This window comes from Sesamum indicum, linkage group LG11 (genome assembly GCF_026168435.1).
Source record: "Sesamum indicum cultivar Baizhima isolate 11 linkage group LG11, ASM2616843v1, whole genome shotgun sequence".
Taxonomy (NCBI): Eukaryota; Viridiplantae; Streptophyta; class Magnoliopsida; order Lamiales; family Pedaliaceae; genus Sesamum; species Sesamum indicum.
The window spans coordinates 9113318-9138321 of NC_142667.1; the positions used below are offsets into that span (position 1 = coordinate 9113318).

Consider the following 25004-nt stretch of genomic DNA (forward strand, 5'->3'; position numbering starts at 1 on the left):
ACTGATAATGAGCTTGCTCTTTGGGTTTGTCAATTTAGTAAAGATAAAAAAATTGATTTTATAGGTTTTACATCCCTGTTCATGGGCTAGCCAGTTTGAGACCAACTGTCCAACTCCGCTCGTCGCCATGGAGGTGAGGGCGAGGCAGAGGTAAATAACAAAGAAGAGTTGGAGATAAAATTACCTAAGACAAGATAGTAGCTTCTAGTATAGAGATTTTTAGGGTTTCTCATTCTCATTTTGCTTCAAAAGATGTAGGGGTTATTAGAGCTAATTACGAGATACCTGATGATTTTCTAATTCGAGTCGCGCTGTTGATGAACCCCAAATTTTCCTCCACATGGTTTTGTTTGCTTTTATTTAGCTTGGAAGGTGGGTTTGCGTTTTCATGTTTATCTTTCCTTCCTAAGGTATCTACCTTGTTTAGGATTCCTTTGTCAGCTGGTACCCAAGTCTTTTAGCTTGCTAGTTGGTTTTACATGTCAGTTAGCAACCTTGAGATTCGTCTATTATCTAGTTTCATTCTTCTTCCTATTGAAAAAGACCAGTGCTGGCTTGTCTTATTTTACTTCCAAGGGGAATACCCAATTTCTACCTTCCGATTCCACTATGAGAGAGTGGAATCGTCAATTCTTCTTTATTTCTTATCCTATTCCCTGGCGCTTTCTTTTTATGTGGATTTTTACTCCGCCTGACGAACTTAAACAATCTAGTCATAATCGCTTGGCTGCTTTCCAGTTCTTAAAAGTTTCCCACTATGATCCCCACAAATTAGCACATCTAACCATTCTCCATCATTTTGGGCCGAGTCCTAAGGAGACCGTCATGGATGATGCTGTTGGTATAGCTTTCGTGTGTTTTCTTTGTAATTTTTCTTGGTTGTTTAGCTAGTCTATATGATATGCATTGTGTACATGTTTTATTGCAGTCAGTATGTTCAACAAGATGCTGCAAGATAAGGTCCTCTAGCAGGGGAGGTCTCCTAGTGCTGGCTCTTTTGCCAAGCGCCCCCTGTTGAAGAGTCATTCCTCTACTATAGCTAGTTCTGCCTTAACATAGGACCCTAAAGGTAAGCGCGCTGACCAACTTCTCCTAGTGAGCTGTTGGAACTTTCAAGATGGTTGTGTTGAAGTGTTGGACATACACCCTAAAAGTCTTCTTTTGTTTATACTTGGCCCTGAAAAGGTTGATAGCCAACTTTCGGTACTCTTTGCTGCTAACAAACTAGTGTAGCAAAAGGGAGCTAAACTTTGCAAAAGATCTTATTGATCTGACTGGAAACTGGTCGAACCATTGTTGGGCAGAATTTGTTATTACAGTAAGAAATACGACATGTAATGCCATCAATATACCTATACAGCAAGGCCGTGTTCTCAAACTTATGAATATGTTCAGCTGGTAAGTGATGCTATCATAGGCAGGTAGGTGCGAAGGTGCTCGAAAATGAGTAGAGAATTCTTCTACCATGATGCCATCTCTAAAAGGAATATCGCGTTATGCTGGCAGGGTTTCTCTTACTACCTGCTGGTAGAGCTCCACCATCTCTTTCCTCAACGAGTGCCAGATTGCAGGAGACTGAAAGGTGGTTGCTTCTTTGCTAGTGAAATTAGTAGGTAAGCGTCTACCCTGCTAGAGATTAATAGGGACTTGTTCATCAATGCCTTGACGTCCTGCTCCACCTCTTTTCGATTGGGAAGAGGGTCATGCTCTTCTAGCTTGGGACGCGGAGGGTTGAGTGGCTGGTCTCTACTATGAATTGGTTGAGCTATTCATAGAAGAGCGGGTTCATGGTAGTAGGACCAACTATTAGGTTGAAAGTTGGAGTCGGATATTAGCAACCCTAAGATCTAATTTGGAGGTGAATGGCAGATCCAGCATAGGGAAGAAGGTGTTGCTGTCAAAAGATCCATTGTCATGCCCATTGTTTGAGTTGGCCATTTTTTACGTCTTAAGCTTAAAGTTTCATAGATGGCACCAATGAGGCATACTTGGGTCAAATGGTACTACAAAGATTGAAGAATTTTCAAGAAAATCCTAAGATTGAGGCAGGCTAATCTGCAAAGAGAGGTAAATACTTTGATACTTAAGTTAGTAATACTTTTAAAGTAAAAGAGAACTTGAAAATAAGTGAGAATAATGGTGAAATATAAGTGTATGGTGAAAACTATGTGATCATGTTCGATTGATTTTTCTATCTGTTTTGGAGTTAAACTATAAATTTCAAAAAAAATTATTTCTATAACATCTTTTCTTACAAAATATTACAATCTAAATTCATTTTTATTCTATCACGTTACAAAAGACTCAGAAAGATACAAATTCAAACATATTTTTATTTCACACACAAATTTTAATATAAAAATAAAAACCTACTTAGAATTGAAAAATTGCAGGTTGGGGAATGTAACAACACCAAACAAGGCCTAATCATCATAATGCAAGTAACTTTTCTAATATTACCCCAATTAACTAAAACAATTCCTATCTAAATAAATTAATATTGTCGCATATGGTTCTCACAAGTACGTAGAAAGAATCTTAATGTAAAACGATAAAAAAAATTATAAAAAGAATAAATTATTTTAAATATAAAAAGTAAGGTGAGAGAGAAATATAAACTACTGGGTGATTAACAGAAAAAAATATACATATAATTGTGAGATTATTAAAAATATTAAGCTAATTGTTCTGACTAAATTTTTTTAAAAAATAAATTTAAATATTCAAAAACTAAAAAATAAATTCTTTTACAGTAATATATAGATAAAATAATATCAAACATCAAAATATCCACAAAGAGTGACGATCGTGCCTGTAATGCCACGTCAGCCTGATCTAGAAACACCCACTTGGCCTTTCCATAAAAGTCACAAGGGTATTTTCGTCCTTTCCAATCCCCCCACCCCTGACCCGCCTACCTCAAACGCGTCCCTATGAGGCTATAATTCCTGCACCATTGCCGACTTCACGCCCTTCAAATTCCACCACCCCCCCCTTTCTTCGTCTTCCAACCCACCTGCTACCCTCTCTCCACCTTCTTTCTCTCTCTACAAAATTTCTCTTGTTTTTCTTCTCTCTGGAGATCGATACACGAATAAGAATACACGATTTCGATTCCTTTCTTCTTGATTTTTACGGGTTCTCTTCTTTTTTTTTTTTGTGGCAAAGATTTTTTTTGGCTTGTGTTTTCTTGGCAAGAATTTTACGCGTTGATGGCACAGAGAACGGAGAAAGAAGAGACGGAGTTCAAGGTCGTACCGGAGACCATCACGCTGTGCGTTAAATGCGGCGTCGCGGGGAATTCCGCCACCAATAATTTATGCCAGACGTGTTACAGCACGCCCGCAGCGGCGTCCACCTCCGCCGTCGGTACGCCTGCGGCATCAGCAGGCGGACCGAAACCTAAAAACCATGTGTTTGTGGGGAAATCCTTCAGATCTAGCTCATCGACAAGGTCTTCTCTGGAAAGGAGCTTGAACATGTCTGAAACGAGTGGAGATCTGAAGAAAGAGGCATCGGAAACGGCCGATGTTGCACCGCCTGTGAAGAGGGAGGTCAACCGGTGCTCCGGTTGTAGGAGGAAGGTAGGTCTAACCGGGTTTAGATGCCGCTGCGGCGAGCTCTTCTGTGCCGATCATCGGTACTCCGATCGCCACGATTGCAGCTACGATTACAAAACCGCCGGCCGGGAGGCGATCGCGAGAGAGAACCCGGTGGTCAAAGCCGCGAAGATAGTCAAAATTTGAAGGCAGAAAGAACGGACGTAACGCGTACACCAACCAACCTACATATGCAGACAAAGCAAATGAAATTCTCGATACCCAGAAGCAATCAAGATCAAGAAACGAAGATTTGAATATCGTGGCTCAAAAAATATATGTACTATTGCTGCACTTCTCTCCGCGTCGAGACGGGTCTTCTCCAGATGGAGATGAAGCTGAAAAGGAGAAGGTGGAGAGTTCAGGCGATACTTATTTCCCTTTTCTTAAAATAATTTTTACCATAAAGAAAAGAAAGAAACTATGGAGATCTCCCTTCTTTTGTGTGATTTTTCATTTTCTGATCCGCATTTTCTTTGTTTTTTTCTTCTTAATTTTTAATGTATGCATGGTATTTTCCCAGGTGAATGATAAGATGAAGGTTTGTGCTTCAATTCGATAGAAGATTGAATATGATTATTGGATTGAATTTTTTGTATGTGATGGTTCTTTACCAGCAATGTTTGTTCTTGGAAGAGAAAGAGAAGCGTAAATATGTCATTTCACGGTGCCATGATGGTGGAGTGGATCATGGTGTCTTTTTGATGAATGGATGAGGAGACATTGTCCTTTTGGCCCCGAGGGTGGTTCTTTGCTCCCATCCCATATGTATGAATGAAGTGTGATAATGTCCCGTCAATGCTCTACTTTTTTAGATTTTAAAAAAGGGTTAACATTTAGTTTAAATCATAATCACTAATGCATGGTGAAATTCATGTTATTTATTATTGATGTGTCCGGCAATTGCACAAAGATGGAAAGATCTTTTCAAAATTCTTAATTGTATGTTTTTTGGAGGATTAAATTACAGAACAATGATTAATACTGTAATGCTTAATTCTGTATATATCTAATAGATTAAAATGAGAAAAATTTTGAATTAATGTGATTTTGTGGTGAAATAAAATTGTACAATTTGAGATAGAGTGTTTGAATATGGAAAATGACCCCTACTTGGGAGGGTTTGTGTGCTTCCAAGTAGAAGGGTTTGTTTGAGGGCGCTTACTCAAAGCAAGATTTGTATTTCTGCATCCATGGAGGAGGGTTTAGGTATTTGCACAAAGCAGGTCGCATGTGTTTCCCAGAAGAGGGCGTAGGGTGCTTGTTCGGAACAGGGCTTTGGTGTCTCCCTAGATGAGGGCTTAAGTGCCTGCATGAAGCAGGGCTTGTGACACTCCACGAAAGGGCTCTTAGAGTGTCTACTGGAAGTAGAGCTTATGTGCCTACACGAACCAGAGCTTATATGCTACATGGAGCAAGGCTTAAAATGTCCACGGACGGAATATTCCATTATTATTCTTCAAAAAATACAAAGTGCAACAAAATCAAAAGGTTAGGTGGGAAAGTGTAAAAAAAAAGGTTGGGGGGAAAAGTGCAAATGACCCTATACTTTGGGAGGGGGGGGGGGGTTCGCATTTTATCTATTTAATTAATAGAGTGATTTATTTGTTAGATGAAAGTAAATTTCAAGATACTAGATGTAATTTTTTAAACCACAGGAATTTATATATAATTACACCAAACTTTATGAATTGATATGTATAATAACAATAGTAAATTAATTAATTCTGAAATAAAGAAAATTAACGTGATAACTCCACCTATATCTATAATAATATTTATATAAAAAAGAAAACCCTCTACACTCGTATAGTGATTTCATCGTACTAATTACTTAATATACGATTATACCTCAAATTCGATCATTCTAAAAATTAATTGTAAATGTTTTTTTTATTATTATTAAAAGTGACTCCACATACTTTTAACACCATCACATTAATTCCTTTGTATCTCTTGATAGTACTTTAAGTTGATTTTTTAAAAAAAATATAATTTATTAATTTATATATATTTTAAAATATAAAAAATATTTATTACACGCATATAAAAACTGTGTACCACTATGGCTAATCTTAACATACCAAAAGAAAGAAAAATCCTAAGGAATTTGAATCTGTCAAACACGACACTGAGTAACTACTATGCCACGTTTGGATAGAAACGATGTATCTATCATGGGGAAAAAGCTGTACCAACATTTTCCTATTTCTCCAACTTATCTTTAATCCTTATAAATAAATGAAGATATTTGATACACATCCCATTGGGCCGCTTGTAGGCCTGTCAATGGGCGAGTATTATTCTATTCCGACTCAAATTAAATATCTATGATATTATTTTCATACCCTATTCATATCCTATGTTAGAAAATAAATATAGGGTTTTATCCAAATTATACCAAAAAAAAAAAAAAAAAGGTAGAGTTCGGACCTATTGGATATCCATTTGTTCTTTTTTTTTTCTTTTGCAATATATTTAAAAGATTAAAAGTTCTTAAATTTTAAATTTACATTCAATTCAACAATGTATGTTACTAAATTAACTTAGTAGTGAATTTTTATGACCCGTCGGTCGATAAACTAAAAATAATTACTTAAATTTCAATTGGTGCAAATTGAGGAGTCTAAATGATGAACTTGATTTTATCCAAATAATTTTAAATAAGAATTTTAAATAAAATGGAGGACAGATATTAATAAAATTTTAAATAAGAATCTTAAACTTATCCAAATAATGGACCAATAATATTGTGAAGTCGAGATAAGTTCAAAATAAAGATGAAGACGAAAAAATTTCATTTATTCCATGTATTAGTCAAATTTAACTAAATTAAGTCAATTCGTATTTTTTTAATTTCCTAAATGTCATGCTAATTAAGTTTTGCTTAGTTCAATCATAAAATTAATTTTGAGCAATTACGGAATCAACATGAAAAACTCTTGCATATTTGGTCAAAATTTCAATAAGTAATTAATATAAATAAAATATGTAATGAAATGATTTTATACTATTTATTTAAATAACAAATAAAACTAGTCGACCAGTTTACTAAAAAATTTACGAATGCAATAATTTTAAAGTAATGAATAAATGAACATCTTTGGGCTTAAACTATATCAATACCCATAAGTATTTTAGGGTATTAGACCCTACCCATACCCACTCATTCAATTTCATGGATTTAGGGTAGGGTATGACCTTTTACCCATTGGATAGCGTATGGGAAGAGATACAAAGTTTTTTTTTTTTCTTATATAGATAGGATAATACCTTACTCATTGAGAAGTATAATCGATTGTTGGGGCCTTATCAAGAAATTCGGAACCTTTGAAGAAGAAACAACCAACAGGCGGATTCGGCCAAGTAGGAGGCACACTAAAGCTAATGGGAAACTTCTACTGTGTTTGTTTTTTCATTTCTAAATTATTTTTTAAATAAGTCAAAACATACTCAATGTTTGCCACTATTTAAAAACATCTAATTTTAGATGTTTTTAACTGTTTTAGTATAAATACATACATATATATACACACACATATACATAAATATATATAAAAAAGACATGATTTGATAATGATTTGACAATGAATAGTAATTTTTGTCTCCCCAAACACAACATTAAACATATAATACTTATTTTAAATTATCTCCAAAAATAAATTCAAACATACCTACTATCTCTAACACACACTTATTTATCTTTTTTTTTTTTTCTCTCTCTATCTCTATAAAACATAACAAAACATTTAGAAAACAAATCCAAACATTATGTTCATTTTTTTCTTCTAATTTCTGGAGCTTCTTCCAAGTTCGAATTGGATAACGATTTTTCAATTTTTGATGGTATCAATATTTTGTATTATTTCTCTTATTTTATTAATGTTTGTACATTTTTTGGTAAATTGTTAACATCGTCTTTGTCTTAGGGGCATCATAGTGTGAATTTATTTTATATATTAAGAAAAATCATATTTTAATGGAATGATTTGAATTTGAGGGAATAATTTCAAAAAAGAAAAAATGCATAGCTCTATATTAAAAAAAAAATGAAATGCATCGAATTTTCACTAAACGTAATTCAAAATGAAAGTTGAAATATTCGGAATCATATATAATATAAAATTATTCAATATAGTTAAAAAAGTTATTATTAATAATTTAAAATTCCAACTTCAAATCCATATGACTGGTTGGTCCAGATTTACAATTATTGATGTATCAGTTAACAACAAAGAATTTATTGTCCTTTGGGATGTTTGAACTATGTTGAGTTGGAAATGGTGTTTTTAGGTTTTTTTATATTTAATTAATATAATTTATTAAAATATATTTGAATTAAATAATCAATAATGTAGTATTTTTTAAAGTATACTTGCATATCAAAAAGGGGAGATAGACATTTGCATACGTAAAGTAATCCTAAAGAAGGTAAAAAACGATACCCACTTGCGCAATAGACGAGTGTCAAGCATTCTCCATTAGTTTCTAATGGAAATAGGCTTTTTTGTTGGATCATGAATAACACGGGATTTTTTACCTATAAAATTAACACAAGAAATTTCTCGCTATTTTACCAAAATACATGTTGGGGGGGGGGGGGGGCTCTAGGCGGATCGGATCCGTAAGGACCTACGATATATCTTGAACTTGGACAGAATTCAATTTTTAGGACCTATTGATCGTTTCATATTCAATTTCTTAAACCCAAATTCGCCTTATTAGAGATGAATCCAAAGAGGATTCTATTAAATACGGATTGAATTATCATCCCTAATAATATTCAACCCGTCAAAATATGATTTAATCCACCCAAATGCCTAAACAAAAATTCCAAACGATATCTCATCGATGAACATTTGATTTCAACAGCTGGATTACGACGGCTGATGGTAAGAAGTTTTTCAAACCTAACCTATGTTTGTAAAGTATGATATATTTCTTTTGCATTTTGAGGTTGCTTTAGGGCTTTCTCAAAGTTATCTCCAAACCCTTTTGTCATATCACTTCTTAAATACCCCAAATTTATTTTTAAATTCATTTCTTGCGTTAAATGTTTTTTAGTCAAAATAATAATTTCAATAATTTTTTAATAATCACATAATTTTAATGTTTTTTCTCAACCCACTATTCTATATTTCTTTATCATATTCTGCATAGTTTTTTTCCTCGCAAACTTTCATATTATTAAGAAATTTATAATTATAATTCATTTTTTCTTTCTCACATTCACCGTATTTTTTTACTCACAAGCTTTCATATTTTTAGTAAATCTTCATACCATTTATGTTTTATTTCTCAACATACCCTACATTTTTAATCACACAATTTTAATAATTTATGTACACCCCACAAAATATTTTTTTTTATATGCTTGCACAAATCGTACACTACAGCTAATATATATAAAAGAAAATAGTAGATAGAAGACCTACCCCGTCATATTCAGCCAGATGTTTAGATTACATGAATTATTTATCTGCTTATATAAAACGCGACATTTTTTTTTTTTTGAAAAAAAAGGGTTTTCAGATCAGACTAGAGAATCAAGATAACTGCAGCTAAATTGAAAGTAGGACATCCACCAAACCTAGTTCCCCTCATAAACATCCAGACATATACTTCACAGGAGAGAATCAACACAATTGATTATGTTTTTAATCACTGCCATAGAATCTACTTCATAGGTAAGTCAAGTAGTTTAAGACAAATCATCCTTGTAACTAATGATTGCCCAGACAGTACACGAAGATGATCACATAAAGTCGTGATTTTAACCATGCTGACAAGCTGGGGCATCGCAAGAAACTATGTTAGAGAAAAGTTCTAAGCCCCATCAGGCTGGACGAATGGATTGGCGATTTCATCTGTGCCATCTGTTGGGGAAACAAGCATCACAGCCGTTCCGCGGCAAACCTGAAGTAGAACGAACAAAGAGTTGTGTAAGGAACAAAAAGTATTAATTTAGTCGCACTTCTGAAGGAACTTCATGCTGTACATTATTGAAATAGCAATTATAGCACGCATCGGGATAAAGTCCAGTAAATTAATGAATAAAGATGGGTCAGATGCAAATATGCAGGTCAATAAAAAGATTCAAAAACAAGTTCTGCTATTTATTTATACATAAAAGACGACCCACAATTACATGTGGACAATGACAAGACATACTATGAGGCCAAGGCGACGGGTCTGGTCAGTAGTCTTCAGCGGATCTTCTGGATCTGAAAAAAGTGCAGACAGACAAATGTTACAATATCCAGCAACTTTTCCTATTTGCAAAGATAAAAGGGAAATCTACTGCAGTTGAATATCCTTCTAGATAGTTCAAAGCAAGACACGAAGGATATATATATATGTACCAACTGAACAAATATTTTGCAGATTGCATCTTTAATTGATCTAAAACTGACGAGATCCTGCTAACCATCATTTCAAAGAAGAGTGAATAAACCAATGCCATGACTGGAAGTTAACCAATCTTTATTCAGAAGAAACTAACATAAAAAATTCTTTGATAGTAACAGTGGTTGAGCAAACGGATAACCTTTTTTTTATCTAAAAGAGGCATAGAAGTTATTATAAGCAGCTTGAACTGTGGGTGTAATGCATTATTTACTGCCTGCTTCTGCAGAGACTAAGTAGAATTACCTCTAAGAAATTCTATCGCTTCATCCAGAACAAGATTCAGCAATTGGTCATACCCTTTCAGAGTTCCAGTCACTGAAAGGAAGAATGTATTAAGCTGTGGTAATTCAGGCATCTGGCACCAATAAATCAAGCGTAACCAGAAATTATCAAGCATGAGGTTCAACCAGAGCATAAAGCAGAAGATAAAGGGGATAACTTGGTCCTATACATAAGCTGCCTTAGCTATGTCATCACTCACTTACAGGTGCACTGTATAAAAGTATGACCAAAACTTTTAGCAACGAAATCCAACAATAAGGACTTCAGCTTGTATCTTTTCCAGGAACTTGGGAAATTATCTGCTTTATGTCAATTAGATTTAACCAATTTTCACTAGCTGAAGCAATTGCTGTAGAAAACAAAGCATATGGAGGAAAACAGATGCATATTTGTGCAAATACATAGTTTTCTTGGAAAAAGATGGAAGACCTGTTAAACATATCAGAAGAAATATCATACACTAATTTAACCTATATTACCGAAACCCAATGTACAATAACAAAGAAAATCCTAAAGCATCAAGACCTTCACAAAGACTAGTTTATCCACACAAATCAGAAGCAATAACCATAAAATTGGATGCCGGAAGGTAGAAGATGCATCCCTAAGCAAAGACTCTCAAATGTTGATTATGAGAGATGGTGGTCGCCCTGTTGGCCGGAAAGATGGTGATGATGGAGGACAAGGGACTTGGAAGTCGGGAGAAAATGTACTTTTACAGATAGAAGTTTAAAAATAACTTAAATGGGTGTACAGAATCTGAGTGAAAGGGTAAATGCTACATTACCACACTATACTCTAACCCAACACTCTACAACCCCCACAACCAACCCCTCCCTGCCCCCAAAAAAAAAAAAAGAAAATGCTCAATTGTGTCTGAGCCTCAAGAATATAATTCTGTGAAGTATGATAAATTAATTCAACAAATTTTGAAAATTCAACATCTAATTATAAAATTATGAAAAAGATTTGGACTCTAAATAAGTTACTATAGTAAAATTTTGAATTTAAAATGTAATCATTTGAATAATAAATAATTCCTAAAATCCAAAACTATCTAAAATTTAATCAGGCAGCCTATCCCAAAAGATTTTGAAATAAATAATAAAAGAAATGTTATGAAAATTTATTCTCTAAATATATACACAATTAACTTCTTACAGCAAATTCTTGGAATCAAGAAGATGACAGGCTATCACAATGTTCATTTGATTGGCATATAGCTGAATGTGTAGAAGAAGAAAGAAGAAATTGCCAATCAAGCAGAAAATGTCTGAACCAAATTCTTTTCCCCAAATATCAGAGAAGGTATGTTAGTTTGATATCACAAAAAACTTCATCAAAATAAGACCTCGTCATGTCTCTTCATATCATTCGCAATCTGAAGATTAATATGACAAGCATGCAAAATAAGATCAAAATAATTCTTAAAAATTATGTTTGTGTCTTCAGCTTTCATGATCTTGTTGTCACTCAAGTAGAACAAAAGATAGAATGTGAAAAGATAACTATAAGCCACGAACAGTTATAGAAAAACAAAACTCATAATCTAAGTAGAAACCTATGAACAGGAGTGATAAATTGAAAAACCCAGAAACTTCAGTAAAAAGCCAAATTCACACGCCGCACACCTTGTCTTCCACCAGTTAGTTTGACTTGGACACCCTTGTCCACGAATTTCGCTAAATCCAAAACTGTTTCCTTTCTGCCCGACTGAAACAAAGAAAAAACCAAAGAACATAAAACATTTGGTTGAGTATTAAAATCAAGCTACTCTCGGAACTTGTAATCACGGACGCCCATATATAGATAAATATACATACAAAACGCCCACAAGGGATACCATTTGAAGCTTCGATCGACTGCCAAAGTTGCTCAAATCAGTGGCAGACGAAGATATTAGACAAAAGTCGTCGGGAGACTCTGAACAAAACGGAATTAGTAAGGAAAAATAGTGATTTATGCAAGTAAATTAGGTGGAGAAAATGTGACTTACGATTTCCGTGGAACTGAAAAAAGGGGAACGCAGAAGAGAATTGTGCCCTAATTCTGCAGTATTTTCCTTTTTCCCGCCCTCTGATTCACTTCTGCAGTTCAGTTCCCAGGGATGAAATTGGGCCGCTTTAAACGCAAATGGCCAACATTTCCAGTGGGCTTGCTTGCGGCCCCATTAAAATAAATACTCATTTGTCTCTTTTTATAATAATATATTATAATTTATTTAATTATTTTTTATTATATTGATGTGTTGATTGATTTGATATATTACTCAACTTATTGAGATATTTCAATATAATCATTGCTAAAGAAAATACTGACATAAATTTTTAGGTAAGTGACAAGTTCATTTTTACCGTAACTATAGAACATTTCCTTTATTGCAGCTCTTTCAGTGTAGGCCAACATGTAACATTTGTCACACGATGGTTTTCAGGCTTTCTCAAATTCTTTCAATGATTGGAAGAAATCTTGAGAAGAGCCATTTTGATGGCCATGGACTATTGAATGTTGGGCATGGTGAATTTCTCACTTCTTTTTGAGTCTTGCTTGTCTTTTCTTTGATGGTCAATTGAGAAGGCACTTTTGTGGCTAACAATCCTCAATTTCATGTCATGGGCACGAGTAGCTAATTATTTGAAATTTCTTGATATGATCCCTTGCAGAATGTAGAGGAGCTTCTAGTGTGTTCCTTGAATGCATATTTCTATCCTAAACGCCTATTGTAGTTCAAACTCAAGGAGCTCTAGCGGTTGATATAGTCGACAGGCGGCTCATCTTTTTATTGTCTTGTATAGGTGAGTTCAATCATGTTCATCTTGGATCAAGTACTATAAAAACAGTTTAGAAACTCTCTTTCCATCTCATCCCAACTATCAATTTACTCGTACACTAAGTCTAAATACCAATCAAAAGTATTAACTTTGAGTGACCAGGCGAATTGCTTCACCAATAGGTCGCGATCAATATACGGCATTGTTGCATGTCTTGATGAAGAGGGCGATATGCTGCATTATGTTGCACTTTCCGTCGAATTTATTATAGTTTTGAGGTTGGTAGCCAATCGATATTCTCAAGGTGTCAATTCACTTGGTGTATGGCTTTGAGTAGGCAACTAAGTGTTGGGCAAATCTACCTAATATTGGGCCTTGATGGTATTGACAATCATCTCAAGCAACTGTTGGACGGACAATGCAACAATGAGGTTGCCAAATGACTTGACTTTTGAACATACTTTTGCATTCGTAGCTCCTCATCTGTTTGCTCTTCTTTTCTAACATATTTTGAAGAGGATGAGCGATGGTGGCTTGATTCTCCATGATTTGTGGGCTAGAGTTTGTTCATCAAATAAGCGATTTGAAGATCTTTGTCTTTTACAATCTTTTAGAGGTTGGCTACGACATGGACCATCTGAGCAACTTGTTCCTCCATCAACATGGCTTCAGTTATCATGGGAAGAGTCGTAAGAGGAGTAGACTTTGAGTTGATCTTAGTAGGCTTGCCGAGTTCGAATCGTCAGAAGGAGTGGTGCAACGATCTTGCCCCTGGTGGAGGATTCACGGGCAATAGTGACGTTGATGACATTCTTCTTGTTCATGGCAATTTAGTTGTTTTGAATTATGATGTAGGAGGAAGGGATGAGGTGAAAGATTATCCAACTGAGCATGCCAGAACTTTGTCCACAAGTTTTGTGTCTGTAAAATGTAATTACAAGACAATAAACCATATAGACGAAATTAGATTTATTGATTTAAATAAATGTCTTGAATACAATCTATGTATTCAAAATAACCACCTAATTTGGGCATGAAGCTTGTTCTTTGAGTCAGGCGTGCAATCTTTTTCTGATTTGTGGAAAACAATCGCGTGTTACCTTGAGACACTGTATCAAAACCTTAAGTTTGCAGAGTTTCGTCGCGGCAAAAAGCTTTGAACTTACTCTTTTTGTGGATTTGCTATATTATATGTAATGACTTATGAGAGATGAAGACCTGCTTTTTATAGGTGTAAGTAGAGCTCAGGTAGATTGGACTCATTTTCATTAGATTTGAACATTATGAGCTTTGACATAAGTTACTCTCTTGACAGATTATATTTGAACATATATTTGGTCTTAATTTAGTCAATCCAAAATAAAAAAAATAAGTTTATATTTATTTTGAATTGACCCATAAAAACACATAAGACTCAAAGTTGGTATGAAATTATGAATTCATTTTCTTGAAAATAGAGAAGCCCACATTTATTATGATCTTCCATTTTGAAACTCAATCATTAGCCAATTTATTTGAGCTTTACTTGATAATTTATTACAAAAAAAATTTAATGTCAACAGTAATTATTCTCAAAAGGCGTCCAAATATAAAATTGCTTTTATACTCGAAACATAGATTTAACCTATTCAATTAGAGGAGTATATAGACAATTACTGCATTTTTAGAAGCAAAAAATTAATGGAATTTTACCAAATATGTCTTATTAACCCATATCTCCAACTACTTTAATATGCTGTTGTTATTATTATTATTATTATTATTATTTTATTATTATTACTGTTATTATTCATATGATCTCACCAAACTTTCACTTTTTCTGCGTCAGTGTTGGGCTGGGCTTACGCCAACTCAATACTCGGCCCAAAAAATCAAGGGCTTTATTCGACAGTTCAGGGGTAATCTCGTGATTCTAAAGAAAGTTGAGGGCAATTCACGTTAAAATAGCAAACTTATATAAAGACCTCAGAACTAGGGTTTTTCTTCCCATCGGCACAAAATCTCCAGGGAAGTAAGAGGAGGTGGGATTTGATAGCAGCAGCAGCAGCAAAAATGGTGGAGAAGGGTAAGCCCAGGAAGGAGGAGGTTGTCACCAGGGAATACACCATCAATCTGCACAAGCGCCTCCATGGATGGTACACACCTTCTCTCTCTCTCCCTCTCTCTGTGTATATATATACATATATGTCTATATATGTGTGTGTGTGTGTCTGCATAGTTTAGATCTTCATTAGTTGGGAATGTGGTATCATGAATTTCATTTATCTGGGGAGTCGATTTATTATTCGTCTTCTATTTTGCTTGTACATGTGATGTGAGGACTTTTTTGGGTGGTAAGTGAATCTTAATGAGTGATGGTTTTTATGGATGAATTCGTTTTAGCAGAATGGTATTGTGAACTTCTTTGCATTTTAGTACTCTGAATTACGCACAAGTGTATTAATTGCCCAATTTAACACGTCTTGGTCCCGAGATACAACATAAACCAAGCGAACAGAGTTTTTGGAGTAAATTCAAGGAAGATATATGTCTGTAGCTACTAATTTGTTGCCCAGTCTTTGAAAGGTGTCTGTGTGTGTGTGTAACTATGGAATATAGATACTTATAAAATTAGTTTGACTGGGGTTGGGGTTGGTAGTGTAACTGCGTTTTCTAACTATGAATCTCCTTGTTAAACTTCCATACTGTTGTTTTCTGTAATACACCATTGTAATGGGTGGTTTAATTTTTGCCATTGTGATTCTCATATAAAAAATTAGCAAAAGCTTGTTATTTGTAGTAGATATTTGTTATTTCTATAAGTTGCAGGGAGAGGATACTTGTAAAGATTTGTGAAACCAATTTTCCAAAACTCCACCTAGCCAAAGCCAACCTTCTCTCTTTGATATTCTAGCTCGAGGTGGAATCTTCTTTTTCTTCCCATTTGACCCGAAACCGATCGATCTAAAAAAAGAAGTGACTTGGACAAAAAGATGACCGCAACTACTGTATATATTATTGCCTTCACTGCTGCCCTCCAGTAGATATTGATGGTAGCCACTCCAAAAGAATAAAAAATACAGTATATTTTAAAATAAATTGTTTCATGAATTGTTGTATTTAATATAAAATAAATTGCTTAATGAATTGTTGTATTTTTAAAAATAAATGAAAGTAAATTGCTAACTTTTTATATAAGATAATAATTTATACATTTATAGTATCACAAGAATTACTTGCATTTTTTTCTAAATTCTGAATATGGCTTCGGGCTTCAAATGAAGGGTTTCAACACTGGTGCAAACTTATCAATATAGTTTATTGTACTTTTAGATTTGTATAGAAAAATACACTATTACATTTGTATGTTTCATTGTATTTTAAAAATTAATACAATTTTAAAAATTAATTAAATATAATTAATTTATTAAAAAAATAATATAATTTGTGATAATTGGCCCAATTCACAAGTCGGGTAAAAACCATGACACCATGTCGCGGTTTTAAACTGCGACTTAGGTAAATTTAAAAAATAGTTTTTTAATTCCAGTTGTGGTTTCTAACCGCGACTCGTAATATTTTTATTATTATATTAATATAATTTATTTATTTTTTATTAATAAAAAAATAATTAACCCAGAGTGCACATGTATCAATTTTAGGCTCATTGGTAAACCATGGTCAACTTCCTTTTTTAGTACCTTACCCCTGGGGGAATTCAAATCCCCGCCGCCTCCTTGAAAGACCACTTTGAACCCACCCAACCAAAAATCCTCCAATTCTCGAAGGAGAATACAGGAAATCATACTCAGCTGAGTCAATAGCACCTGTAATTCCTCCAACTGCTAAAATTTGGAAAGAGTAGAAGTTTGTAATAGCAAGAGTGTCCTCATATGTGATCTTTTAAACAAGTGTTTTCAATTTTTAGATGTTACTGGGCCAAACCTTTTGTTGCCTTGAAAATAGACTGGACTGATTGTGCAGTTTTAAATGGATGTTTGACAACTATGGTTAAATTCACTTAATCACCAGTCTTTGTTGATTTTTTTTATGGAGCGATACGATGGAGCTCCTAGTGCTGCTGGCTGCTGGCACGGGATTGCTTTGTAATATTTCATAGTGGGTTTGGGCGGTAAGGACTTTGCCATATAGTCTTAATATGGTTGCAAATAATCTGATACCTGCTTGAGATCTGTTTGTTTAACATGATATCTGGTTGACCCTTCTTAATTTGTATAGTCAAAGTTTGTTTAAGAGTAAATGAGGGATTCCTCTTAGTGATTAATTGGACTCATTTCCAGATGAATTGCTAAAATAATGATTATACACAATTTGTATGCAGTGCTGTAGTGTTTATATCCAAGAGTTTGGCTTCTAATGATTCAGCCGTGGTTCTATTTTTTGTCTGCTTAAAAATATTCCAACCCCTCACTATTTGGTACTTTTCTAGTATAACACTCATAATAACGACTGTATTGCAGCACCTTCAAGAAGAAGGCACCAAAAGCTATAAAGGAAATAAGAAAGTTTGCCCACAAGGCAATGGGAACAACTGATGTCAGAGTTGACGTCAAATTGAACAAACACATTTGGAGCCGTGGAATCCGAAGCGTACCACGAAGAATCCGTGTTCGGATTGCACGAAAGAGAAATGATGATGAAGATGCCAAGGAGGAGCTTTACTCTTTGGTAACTGTTGCCGAAATTCCAGATGGAGGGTTGAAGGGATTAGGCACCCAAGTCATCGAAGAGGAAGAGTGAAACTTTTCTGTCTTGAATGATTTGCTAAGTTAAATTTTGCATTACCTCTTTGGTCATCTATCTTTAGAGAAACTCATGGGAAGGATATACTGAGACTTGTTAATGCAATTCTACCTGGTTTGAGACAGGTATTCTCATGACGGAACTTGCTCTATCTGTAGCTTGTCTTCGGGAAGTGCCACAGTTTTATGTGCTTGTTTTGGACAGATTTGATCTTCTACTAACATGCATGTCCTGCTGGATTTTCTAAGTGAGTTACGTGCACTATTTATGCAATTTTGAGTGATATTTTAGCACTGTTTATACAATTTCCTGAGTGACATTTTATCATCTACAAGTCTCATTCTTGGAAATGCTCCTCGAGTTTGAATACTTGTTCAGCGCTTTGGATTATGGAAGATATGACTGAGAGTTTGGGGTAAAACAAAGGCTCAGTAGATCAAGGGATGAAAGGTGATTGTGAACCTTGTTATTTGTGTTATCTGGTAGTTGATTTGTTTGATAACCAAGATATCTCATTTAATCTCCTCTTCTACTCAAGATCATCCAGATACCGGACAAAATGAGTTTATTTGTTTGATTAATTACAGGTTAAAGTAATGAAGATCTTCATCACGTATAATTTTGGGTTATTGTGAAAATATTAATAGGTAAAAATCTCCCATAAGCCAAAAAGTAAGGGCAATGTAATATCGGTGCGGGAGACAATAAGATCCGTTTTTTTTAATAGAAAAAAGAAGTTAAGATTATTACCGTAACCGAGTGGTGGTGCTTAAACGAACTTCAAGGCCATCATTGCCATTTTTCTCCTGTTTTTTCTGTATCATTCTTACTGAATCCAGCAGAGGAGGGAAGTATTGACGCACCTCAATTACTTTGAGTGTTGGAATGTCTCCGATGCCATAAGGGATTTCAGGGAGCCCTGGGCAACGTCGAATAATCAGGTGCTCAAGTCTTGGGAAACAGATATCGTCGGCTGCCCAGAAATCCAGATGCAAGCTGGCCATTATCAAATACTTTAGTTGGCAGAACTCCCCTTCATTTACCTTCCACTTTCGGTTTTTGATTCCACAACGTCTGAATTTGAGAATTTGAAGATTGGGCAGGTTACCGATTCTACTCATATGCGGATCATGAATTACACAATCATGCAGAGCCAACTCTTTCAGAGAATCCGGAAAAATGAGATTAGACAAGTCGGCATCACGCCAGGATGAACATTTGAGTGAGTGGAGTTTATGAAGACGGGAAAGATCTCTCACATGATCAAATTTTTCATCACAAAAGATTCCTAATTTCTTCAGGTTTGGGATTGTCCGAAGAACCCTGTCAGTAAGTCCAGAGACTGCTATGGTAGATAGACTTTGCAACTGATCTTGGACCACAATATGTTCCCTATACTGATCATCATACCAAACAGAAAATCCCTTGAACTTGATGTGTCTTAATTGTGTCATCTCTAATATTTCAGGCGTCACTACATGCCGGTTAATCGAGTACACGATTGCTTTAACAATTAAAACTTGCAAATTCCACAGTCTAGATATTGAGGAAGGTACTTTGGAAGTGCATAGAGCAAGGTACCTTAAGTTGACCAATTGTATTATTTCCCCTGGAAACTGTATACGTCGTATGCTCAATATATCCAGTACCCTCAACAATCTGAATGCAGAAATCAAAGGGGATAATATCTCCCAACTAACATCACCCATGGATAGAAAAGAACGGGTTAGCTGCATTTGATCCCAGGGTCTATCAATATCTTGAATTCTATGAGCACAGACACGACGTGAATGTATGTCTCCTGGGATATACCGTTCCTTGAGGAATAGAAAGTTCTCTTCATAAGCTTTCCTCACACACAGGTCCCTCAAGAGATCATGTATACTGTACCTTTTCACATTTCCTTTAAACTCTTCTCGTGGGACACAAATAAGATTTCTGTCAGCGAGAGCGTTTAGGTACATCTCCGCAGCCTCCTCCAAGCTTTTACCTGATATTGGTTTCAGAAATCCCTCTGCCACCCACAATTTGATGAGTTTGGAGGCACGGATCTTAGAATCTTTTTTGAAAATGCCCATATAAAGGAAACATGGTTTAAGATGATGAGGTAAATAATTGTAACTCACTAATAATATTTGGAACAAGTGTGCAGTACTATTGTCAGCTGCGGCTTCACTTATATCCTTTGCAACTTGCTCCCAGAACACTTGCGATCTCTCTGCCTGAGATAGAAGTCCACCAACCACATCAATTGCAAGAGGTAGTCCTCTGCAATTTTCTGCAATATTTCTCCCGATAGATACAAGTTCAGAAGGGCAAGTTTCTTCTGGTGCAAATACCTTTTGATGAAGAAGCTTCCAGCTTTCATCATCTTTCAGAGGATTCATGTGGTGATATGAGCTCCCTGAGGCAATGTAATCAGCCACTTCCAATAGCCGAGTGGTGACAATGATCCGACTTCCGGTTCCATCATCCGGAAAGCACTTTCTTAAAACTGTCCACGGCTTCTTATTCCATATATCATCTAAAACAATCAGATATCTCCGACGCTTCAAACCTTTATACAATTCCTCTACCATTCTTTCATTACTAAGCACCAAAAGCGGGTGACCAACCCAAACACTACGAAGGAGGCCATTCAGAATCCCTCCCTCACTATAGTCTTGTGATATTGTAGCCCATATACGAACATCAAAGTGGGAAATAACAGAGGGATCGTGATAAAGGTTTCGGGCCAAAGTAGTCTTACCAATGCCTCCCATGCCCACAATAGGGATAACCTCAAGTTCAGATTTTCCCCCTATGAGTCGATATTTCAAATGCATATCACGCCCTTCCATAATCGCCATCATCTCTTCCTTTGCAGAGTCAAGTTCTCCAGTTACTTTCTCCAAATCCAGATCTGGAGGGGAGAAAATGAAGCTCTCGCCTTTAGGGCTTGACAGAAGTTGATCCACGAGATGGGATTCAAGAACATCTTCTGCCTTATACGCTACATCTCTGATTCGACTCTCCACACTTTGTAATCTATAGCTAGTTGCTGCTGAAGAAGACTTTTCGAAAAACTCTTTCAAGAAACAGGCCTTCTTTAAGAGGGATTCAATTCGTGGTTTCTTGTTGGGATCAAGAATCCAAAGAGGCTGCTGATGATCCAGCAACTGCTCTAGGATTTGGACAAGGGATTCAAGGTTGTAAGCCATATCCACCTGAGTTTTCTTCCTCACTAGCTCTCACAAGAAGAAAATTAGTTTGAAACAGTGCAACTTTTAGGATTAAATACAATCTCATTTTAGTCCTTTATCTTTTTAGTGTTTGGATTTGGTCCTTTATGTAATTGAATTGCTCAATTTTAGTACTATTTTGACCGGAAAAATACCAAGACCATCGAAAATTTACACGTGGCTTCTACGTGGATATTTAAATTAGGGTTGGGATCTCATTGATTGAGATTTAAATGACTTGCCAATTTTCGAATTTAAAAAAAAAAATTACATGAAGTGGACCATTAGCACCTTAAATATTTATACCAATATAATTACTTATTTATTTTAAATGATCCACCATCTTTTAACGGCCAATATATTTTGATATTTATCCTCTACTTTCACTCATATTAATTATTTATCTGATTTTAGTCATAAATTAATCTTTATTTTTAAAGACTGTGCCATATCTATTTAATTAAATTAAGTTGATTTAAATCAAATATTATAAACAATATCCTACTGAATTATGCAATTTACTTATAAATTTAGAAATTTTACGATATTGTTTCAAGCACTTAAACTTTATTTTTTTTTTACTTTTAATATTTATTTTTAAAGATTTCAACGTTTACTGATCTCCTCACAAATATAAAAATAATTGGAGATAATTTTGTTTTTCATACCCAAATTATACCCCTTTTTCAGTTTAAATACCCAAAATTTTTTAGTTATCAGATTTGATACTCAAAATTTTTAATTTTCATCCGTTTGAATACCCTCCGTTAGGTTAACCGTTAAAACAAATGGTCAACCCAATTTTGAAAGGAAAATTAGGCGGGATCTTATCTATATAAGAACATATTTTGCTTCCATTTTATTCAATACATAAAAAATTTCTATTTTTGATTTCAATTGTTTGATTGAGGACAATAATATATAAAAAAATATTTTTTAACTCAATTCTAATAAAAAAAAAAGACTAATTTAAATCGTTATGGAAATATCAATTCAAATCATTATGAAAATAAAAATGTATGCTAAATGCAGAGTAATGTATAGATAGTCGCCTAGTAATATTCAAGAAAACTAACAGAGTCTTATGTTCAACCACTACTCGCATTGTTCACGAAAAATAAATAAAAAAAAAATCGAATAAGTCACTCAAAGGGTTTCAATGTACTTTCGTGTCAAATAAAATTGCACATCCATACTTTAATATATTGTACCGTTGTTTGGTGAGAAAGTAAGAAATACATTTCAATCATTATTTTTGGCTGATAGAATTTTGTTTATAAATATTAAAACTTTCTATTTCACTGGTCATAAAAAAATTATTTTTTTAAATAATTAAAAAAAAAAGTTTAAAAAGTTACAGCATAAACCCTTGATTATGGCGTTATGGCCAAGCAAAAAGAAAAAAGGAAAAAAAAATGTGTTTTTTTCAATAAAATTAGTATTTTTCTTTATAGAAAATGGATTAAATATGTATTTAACTTTTTTTAAATTATTGTCTTCAATTATGAAATTGAAATCGAAATGAATCAAAATACAATTTTTTTTGTGTGTTGAATAAAATGAAAGCCAAACATGCCCTTACATAGAAAAATTTTTATCTAATTTTCCTTCCAAAATTGGATTGACCTTTTATTTTAACGGTCAAATTATCGGAGGGTACTCAGGCGGATTAAAATAAAAATTTTAGATATCAAATCTGATAACTCAAAAACCTAAGGTACTAAAATTGAAAAAGGAGTATACTTTGGGTATGAAAAATAAAATTATTTCAAAATTATTGCAACACCCTTTCGCGGCTTAATTACTTTTTTTTATTATAAAAAAATTATAAATATATATTTAAAATAATTCATATAATATTAATGATACGAGTCGGGAACACATTCCGCGCTCCACCAAATATTTTTTTTTTTTAATTTTTGACTTGGGTCGCCACTCCCCATTTTTTTTTCTTTAATTCTTTAAAAAAAATATATTTATTTCTTATATTTACTTATAATTTTAAATTTACAAATTGGGATTAATAAGAACTTCAAAATTATTCTATAATATTTGATAAATAATTAAACAATTAATAATATACTAGTTAAAATAAATAATAATTATATATGTTAGTACTTCTTATAATTATTAATTTTAATAATTTATTAACTATAATTTATAATAACTTTAAGTTTTTAAATCCAAACTAATTTAAGTAGTTTAGTAATTCAATAAATAATAATGTTAAAAGTTAATTAATTAAAAAAATTCAATTAACTATTACATTATTTATTATGGACAACCCCACATTGGCGTGTTTGATTTTTTTGAAGTATCTCCACTTTGTTGAGTTTGTTGTATTTCAAGCATTTGTGGTCAATTTATCTCGTTTTGAATACGTGATATTTGGTCTCGACTAGAATGTGTAGAAGTACGAATAGTAGTATCGTGGAGCAACTTAAATTGCAGGACATCCCAATAATCTTCCGACTTCAAAGATTCAAAAGACTTCGAATATATATTTTTATAATTCATTAAATCATAATATTCCTTAACCATTGAATCATGTATCCATTGCATACTTTTTTAGCGTGCAAGCAAGAGGTGCCAAATTGAGTCCACTTACCACATGAAGATTATCGATTTACAATTTTGACAACATGAGTATTCAGTCAATGTTCATACTGGCGTTTTATAAATATATTTTTATATTTTTTTTTATATGTAATAAAAAATAATTAAGGCAGCCTTCCATGGCTTATCCGTAGTGTGAGTGAGTGAGGCCCACATAATTGAATTTTGATGTGCAGACAGATCACATGGGCACATTGCTCCACTCCAACATGCATTTGTTTCCTCTGCAAAACCTTTGACCTCTGTCCCTTTCCTTACCCGGTTTTCTTTGCAGTCTGCTGTTGTTCAATGCTTATGCCTCCCACCAATCACATTTTTTCCATTGGATTTCTTTTTTGTTCAAATCTTGAAATTATATTCTATTTTTTTAATGTATATAAAATATTTTTTAAATAAAATAAATAACGTAATCTTCATACACATCCTGACTGTATATTAAATGGGATACTATTTGGAATTAAAAAAACATCCACCTATACCTATATCCTGCCTGCATTTTCTTGTCTATTACAGTCCAATCCGAACATAAAAAAAAAAAAAGAAAAATTGGTAAATTATAAGGGGCTCCCTTCAGCTTTGTCTTAATTATAAGTATTTTTTGTTATTTAAAAAATTATAAATACTTCCTTAAAATTATAAATATTCTGACAAATACCCCATGTAATAAGTTCGTTGCAGGAAGGGTTTTGTTAAGGTATTTACAATTTTAAGAGAATATTTATAATTTTTCAAATAACGAAAAAATACATTTAATTATGATAAACCTCAAAAGACGTTATTTTAATTTACTCTAAAAATAATGTTCCTCTACCTTTTCTTTTCTTTTTCCCCATGATTGTGTGAGTGGTTTATTACAACCTCATATTAGTTCTCGGAGTAATCCTTAAAAATAAAATTTTAGAAACTTATAAGCTCTTTTAAAAAAAAATATAAAACAACGAGTTGCTAACTTATTTCTAAATTTTTAACAAATTCCTTCATAAGTGTACCATATTATTATTTTATAAGTTTTATAATCTTATTTTATCTCGACACTTCACTAAATTAATTTTAAATAAAATATAATATTTATAAACTCCAAGAACATATTATTATGAGATATTTTAAATAAATTTAGTCAAACTCCCAATAATCATATAACTGCAAGTTAATCATTTATGGTTCTTTTGTAATTTTCTTGATTATTAAGGGCATTTTGGTCCTTTTAAGTGGACTGATGTTCTAGACCCCATGCCATAAGGGTGTCTGTTTTTTTTTTCCCCTAGATCATATATTTGTGTTTCTCCTTCAATATTTAATGAGTTTCTTCACAATAAAATTAAGGTAAATTTGTCATAATTATGAATATCATTATTATTTGAAAA

The 25004-nt window shown here is 33.7% G+C and overlaps 4 protein-coding genes across 4 annotated transcripts; 2 read left to right on the forward strand and 2 right to left on the reverse strand.

Moving 5' to 3' along the window:
- Positions 1–2965: 2965 nt before the first annotated feature.
- LOC105173475 (zinc finger A20 and AN1 domain-containing stress-associated protein 5) lies at positions 2966–4153 on the forward strand. Its single transcript, XM_011095224.3, has one exon. It carries the CDS (start codon positions 3213–3215, stop codon positions 3744–3746), a length of 534 nt encoding a protein of 177 aa, XP_011093526.1. The 5' UTR covers positions 2966–3212; the 3' UTR covers positions 3747–4153.
- A 5095-nt stretch (positions 4154–9248) lies between these two features.
- EMB2816 (Small nuclear ribonucleoprotein family protein) lies at positions 9249–12422 on the reverse strand. The gene is made up of 6 exons (XM_088875264.1): positions 12286–12422; positions 12133–12210; positions 11921–12002; positions 10251–10322; positions 9771–9823; positions 9249–9515 (listed from the first exon to the last, which is right to left on the reverse strand). Exons 2-6 carry the CDS (start codon positions 12133–12135, stop codon positions 9426–9428), a joined length of 300 nt encoding a protein of 99 aa, XP_088731390.1. The 5' UTR covers positions 12136–12210; positions 12286–12422; the 3' UTR covers positions 9249–9425.
- Positions 12423–15033: 2611 nt separating this feature from the next.
- Positions 15034–18006, forward strand: LOC105173477 (large ribosomal subunit protein eL31). Its single transcript, XM_011095226.3, has 2 exons — positions 15034–15195; positions 17521–18006. The coding sequence occupies exons 1-2, from the start codon at positions 15113–15115 to the stop codon at positions 17798–17800; spliced, it is 363 nt and encodes a 120-aa protein (XP_011093528.1). The 5' UTR covers positions 15034–15112; the 3' UTR covers positions 17801–18006.
- Positions 18007–18496: 490 nt separating this feature from the next.
- LOC105173807 (putative late blight resistance protein homolog R1B-14) lies at positions 18497–21057 on the reverse strand. Its single transcript, XM_088875620.1, has one exon. The coding sequence runs from the start codon at positions 21001–21003 to the stop codon at positions 18550–18552; it is 2454 nt and encodes an 817-aa protein (XP_088731746.1). The 5' UTR covers positions 21004–21057; the 3' UTR covers positions 18497–18549.
- Positions 21058–25004: the final 3947 nt, after the last annotated feature.

Bases quoted from the DNA above. Each gene is read 5' to 3' on its own strand.
- EMB2816 (XM_088875264.1), bottom strand. The intron at 10,323-11,920 runs GTGTGCGGCGTG...TCTTCCTTTCAG, and splicing joins ACTAACTGGTGGAAGACAAG to TGACTGGAACTCTGAAAGGG. The intron at 9,516-9,770 runs GTATGTCTTGTC...GTTCTACTTCAG, and splicing joins CCCGTCGCCTTGGCCTCATA to GTTTGCCGCGGAACGGCTGT.
- LOC105173807 (XM_088875620.1), bottom strand. From the start codon at position 21,003: ATGGCTTACAACCTTGAATCCCTTGTCCAAATCCTAGAGCAGTTGCTG.
- LOC105173475 (XM_011095224.3), top strand. From the start codon at position 3,213: ATGGCACAGAGAACGGAGAAAGAAGAGACGGAGTTCAAGGTCGTACCG.
- LOC105173477 (XM_011095226.3), top strand. From the start codon at position 15,113: ATGGTGGAGAAGGGTAAGCCCAGGAAGGAGGAGGTTGTCACCAGGGAA. The intron at 15,196-17,520 runs GTACACACCTTC...ACTGTATTGCAG, and splicing joins CACAAGCGCCTCCATGGATG to CACCTTCAAGAAGAAGGCAC.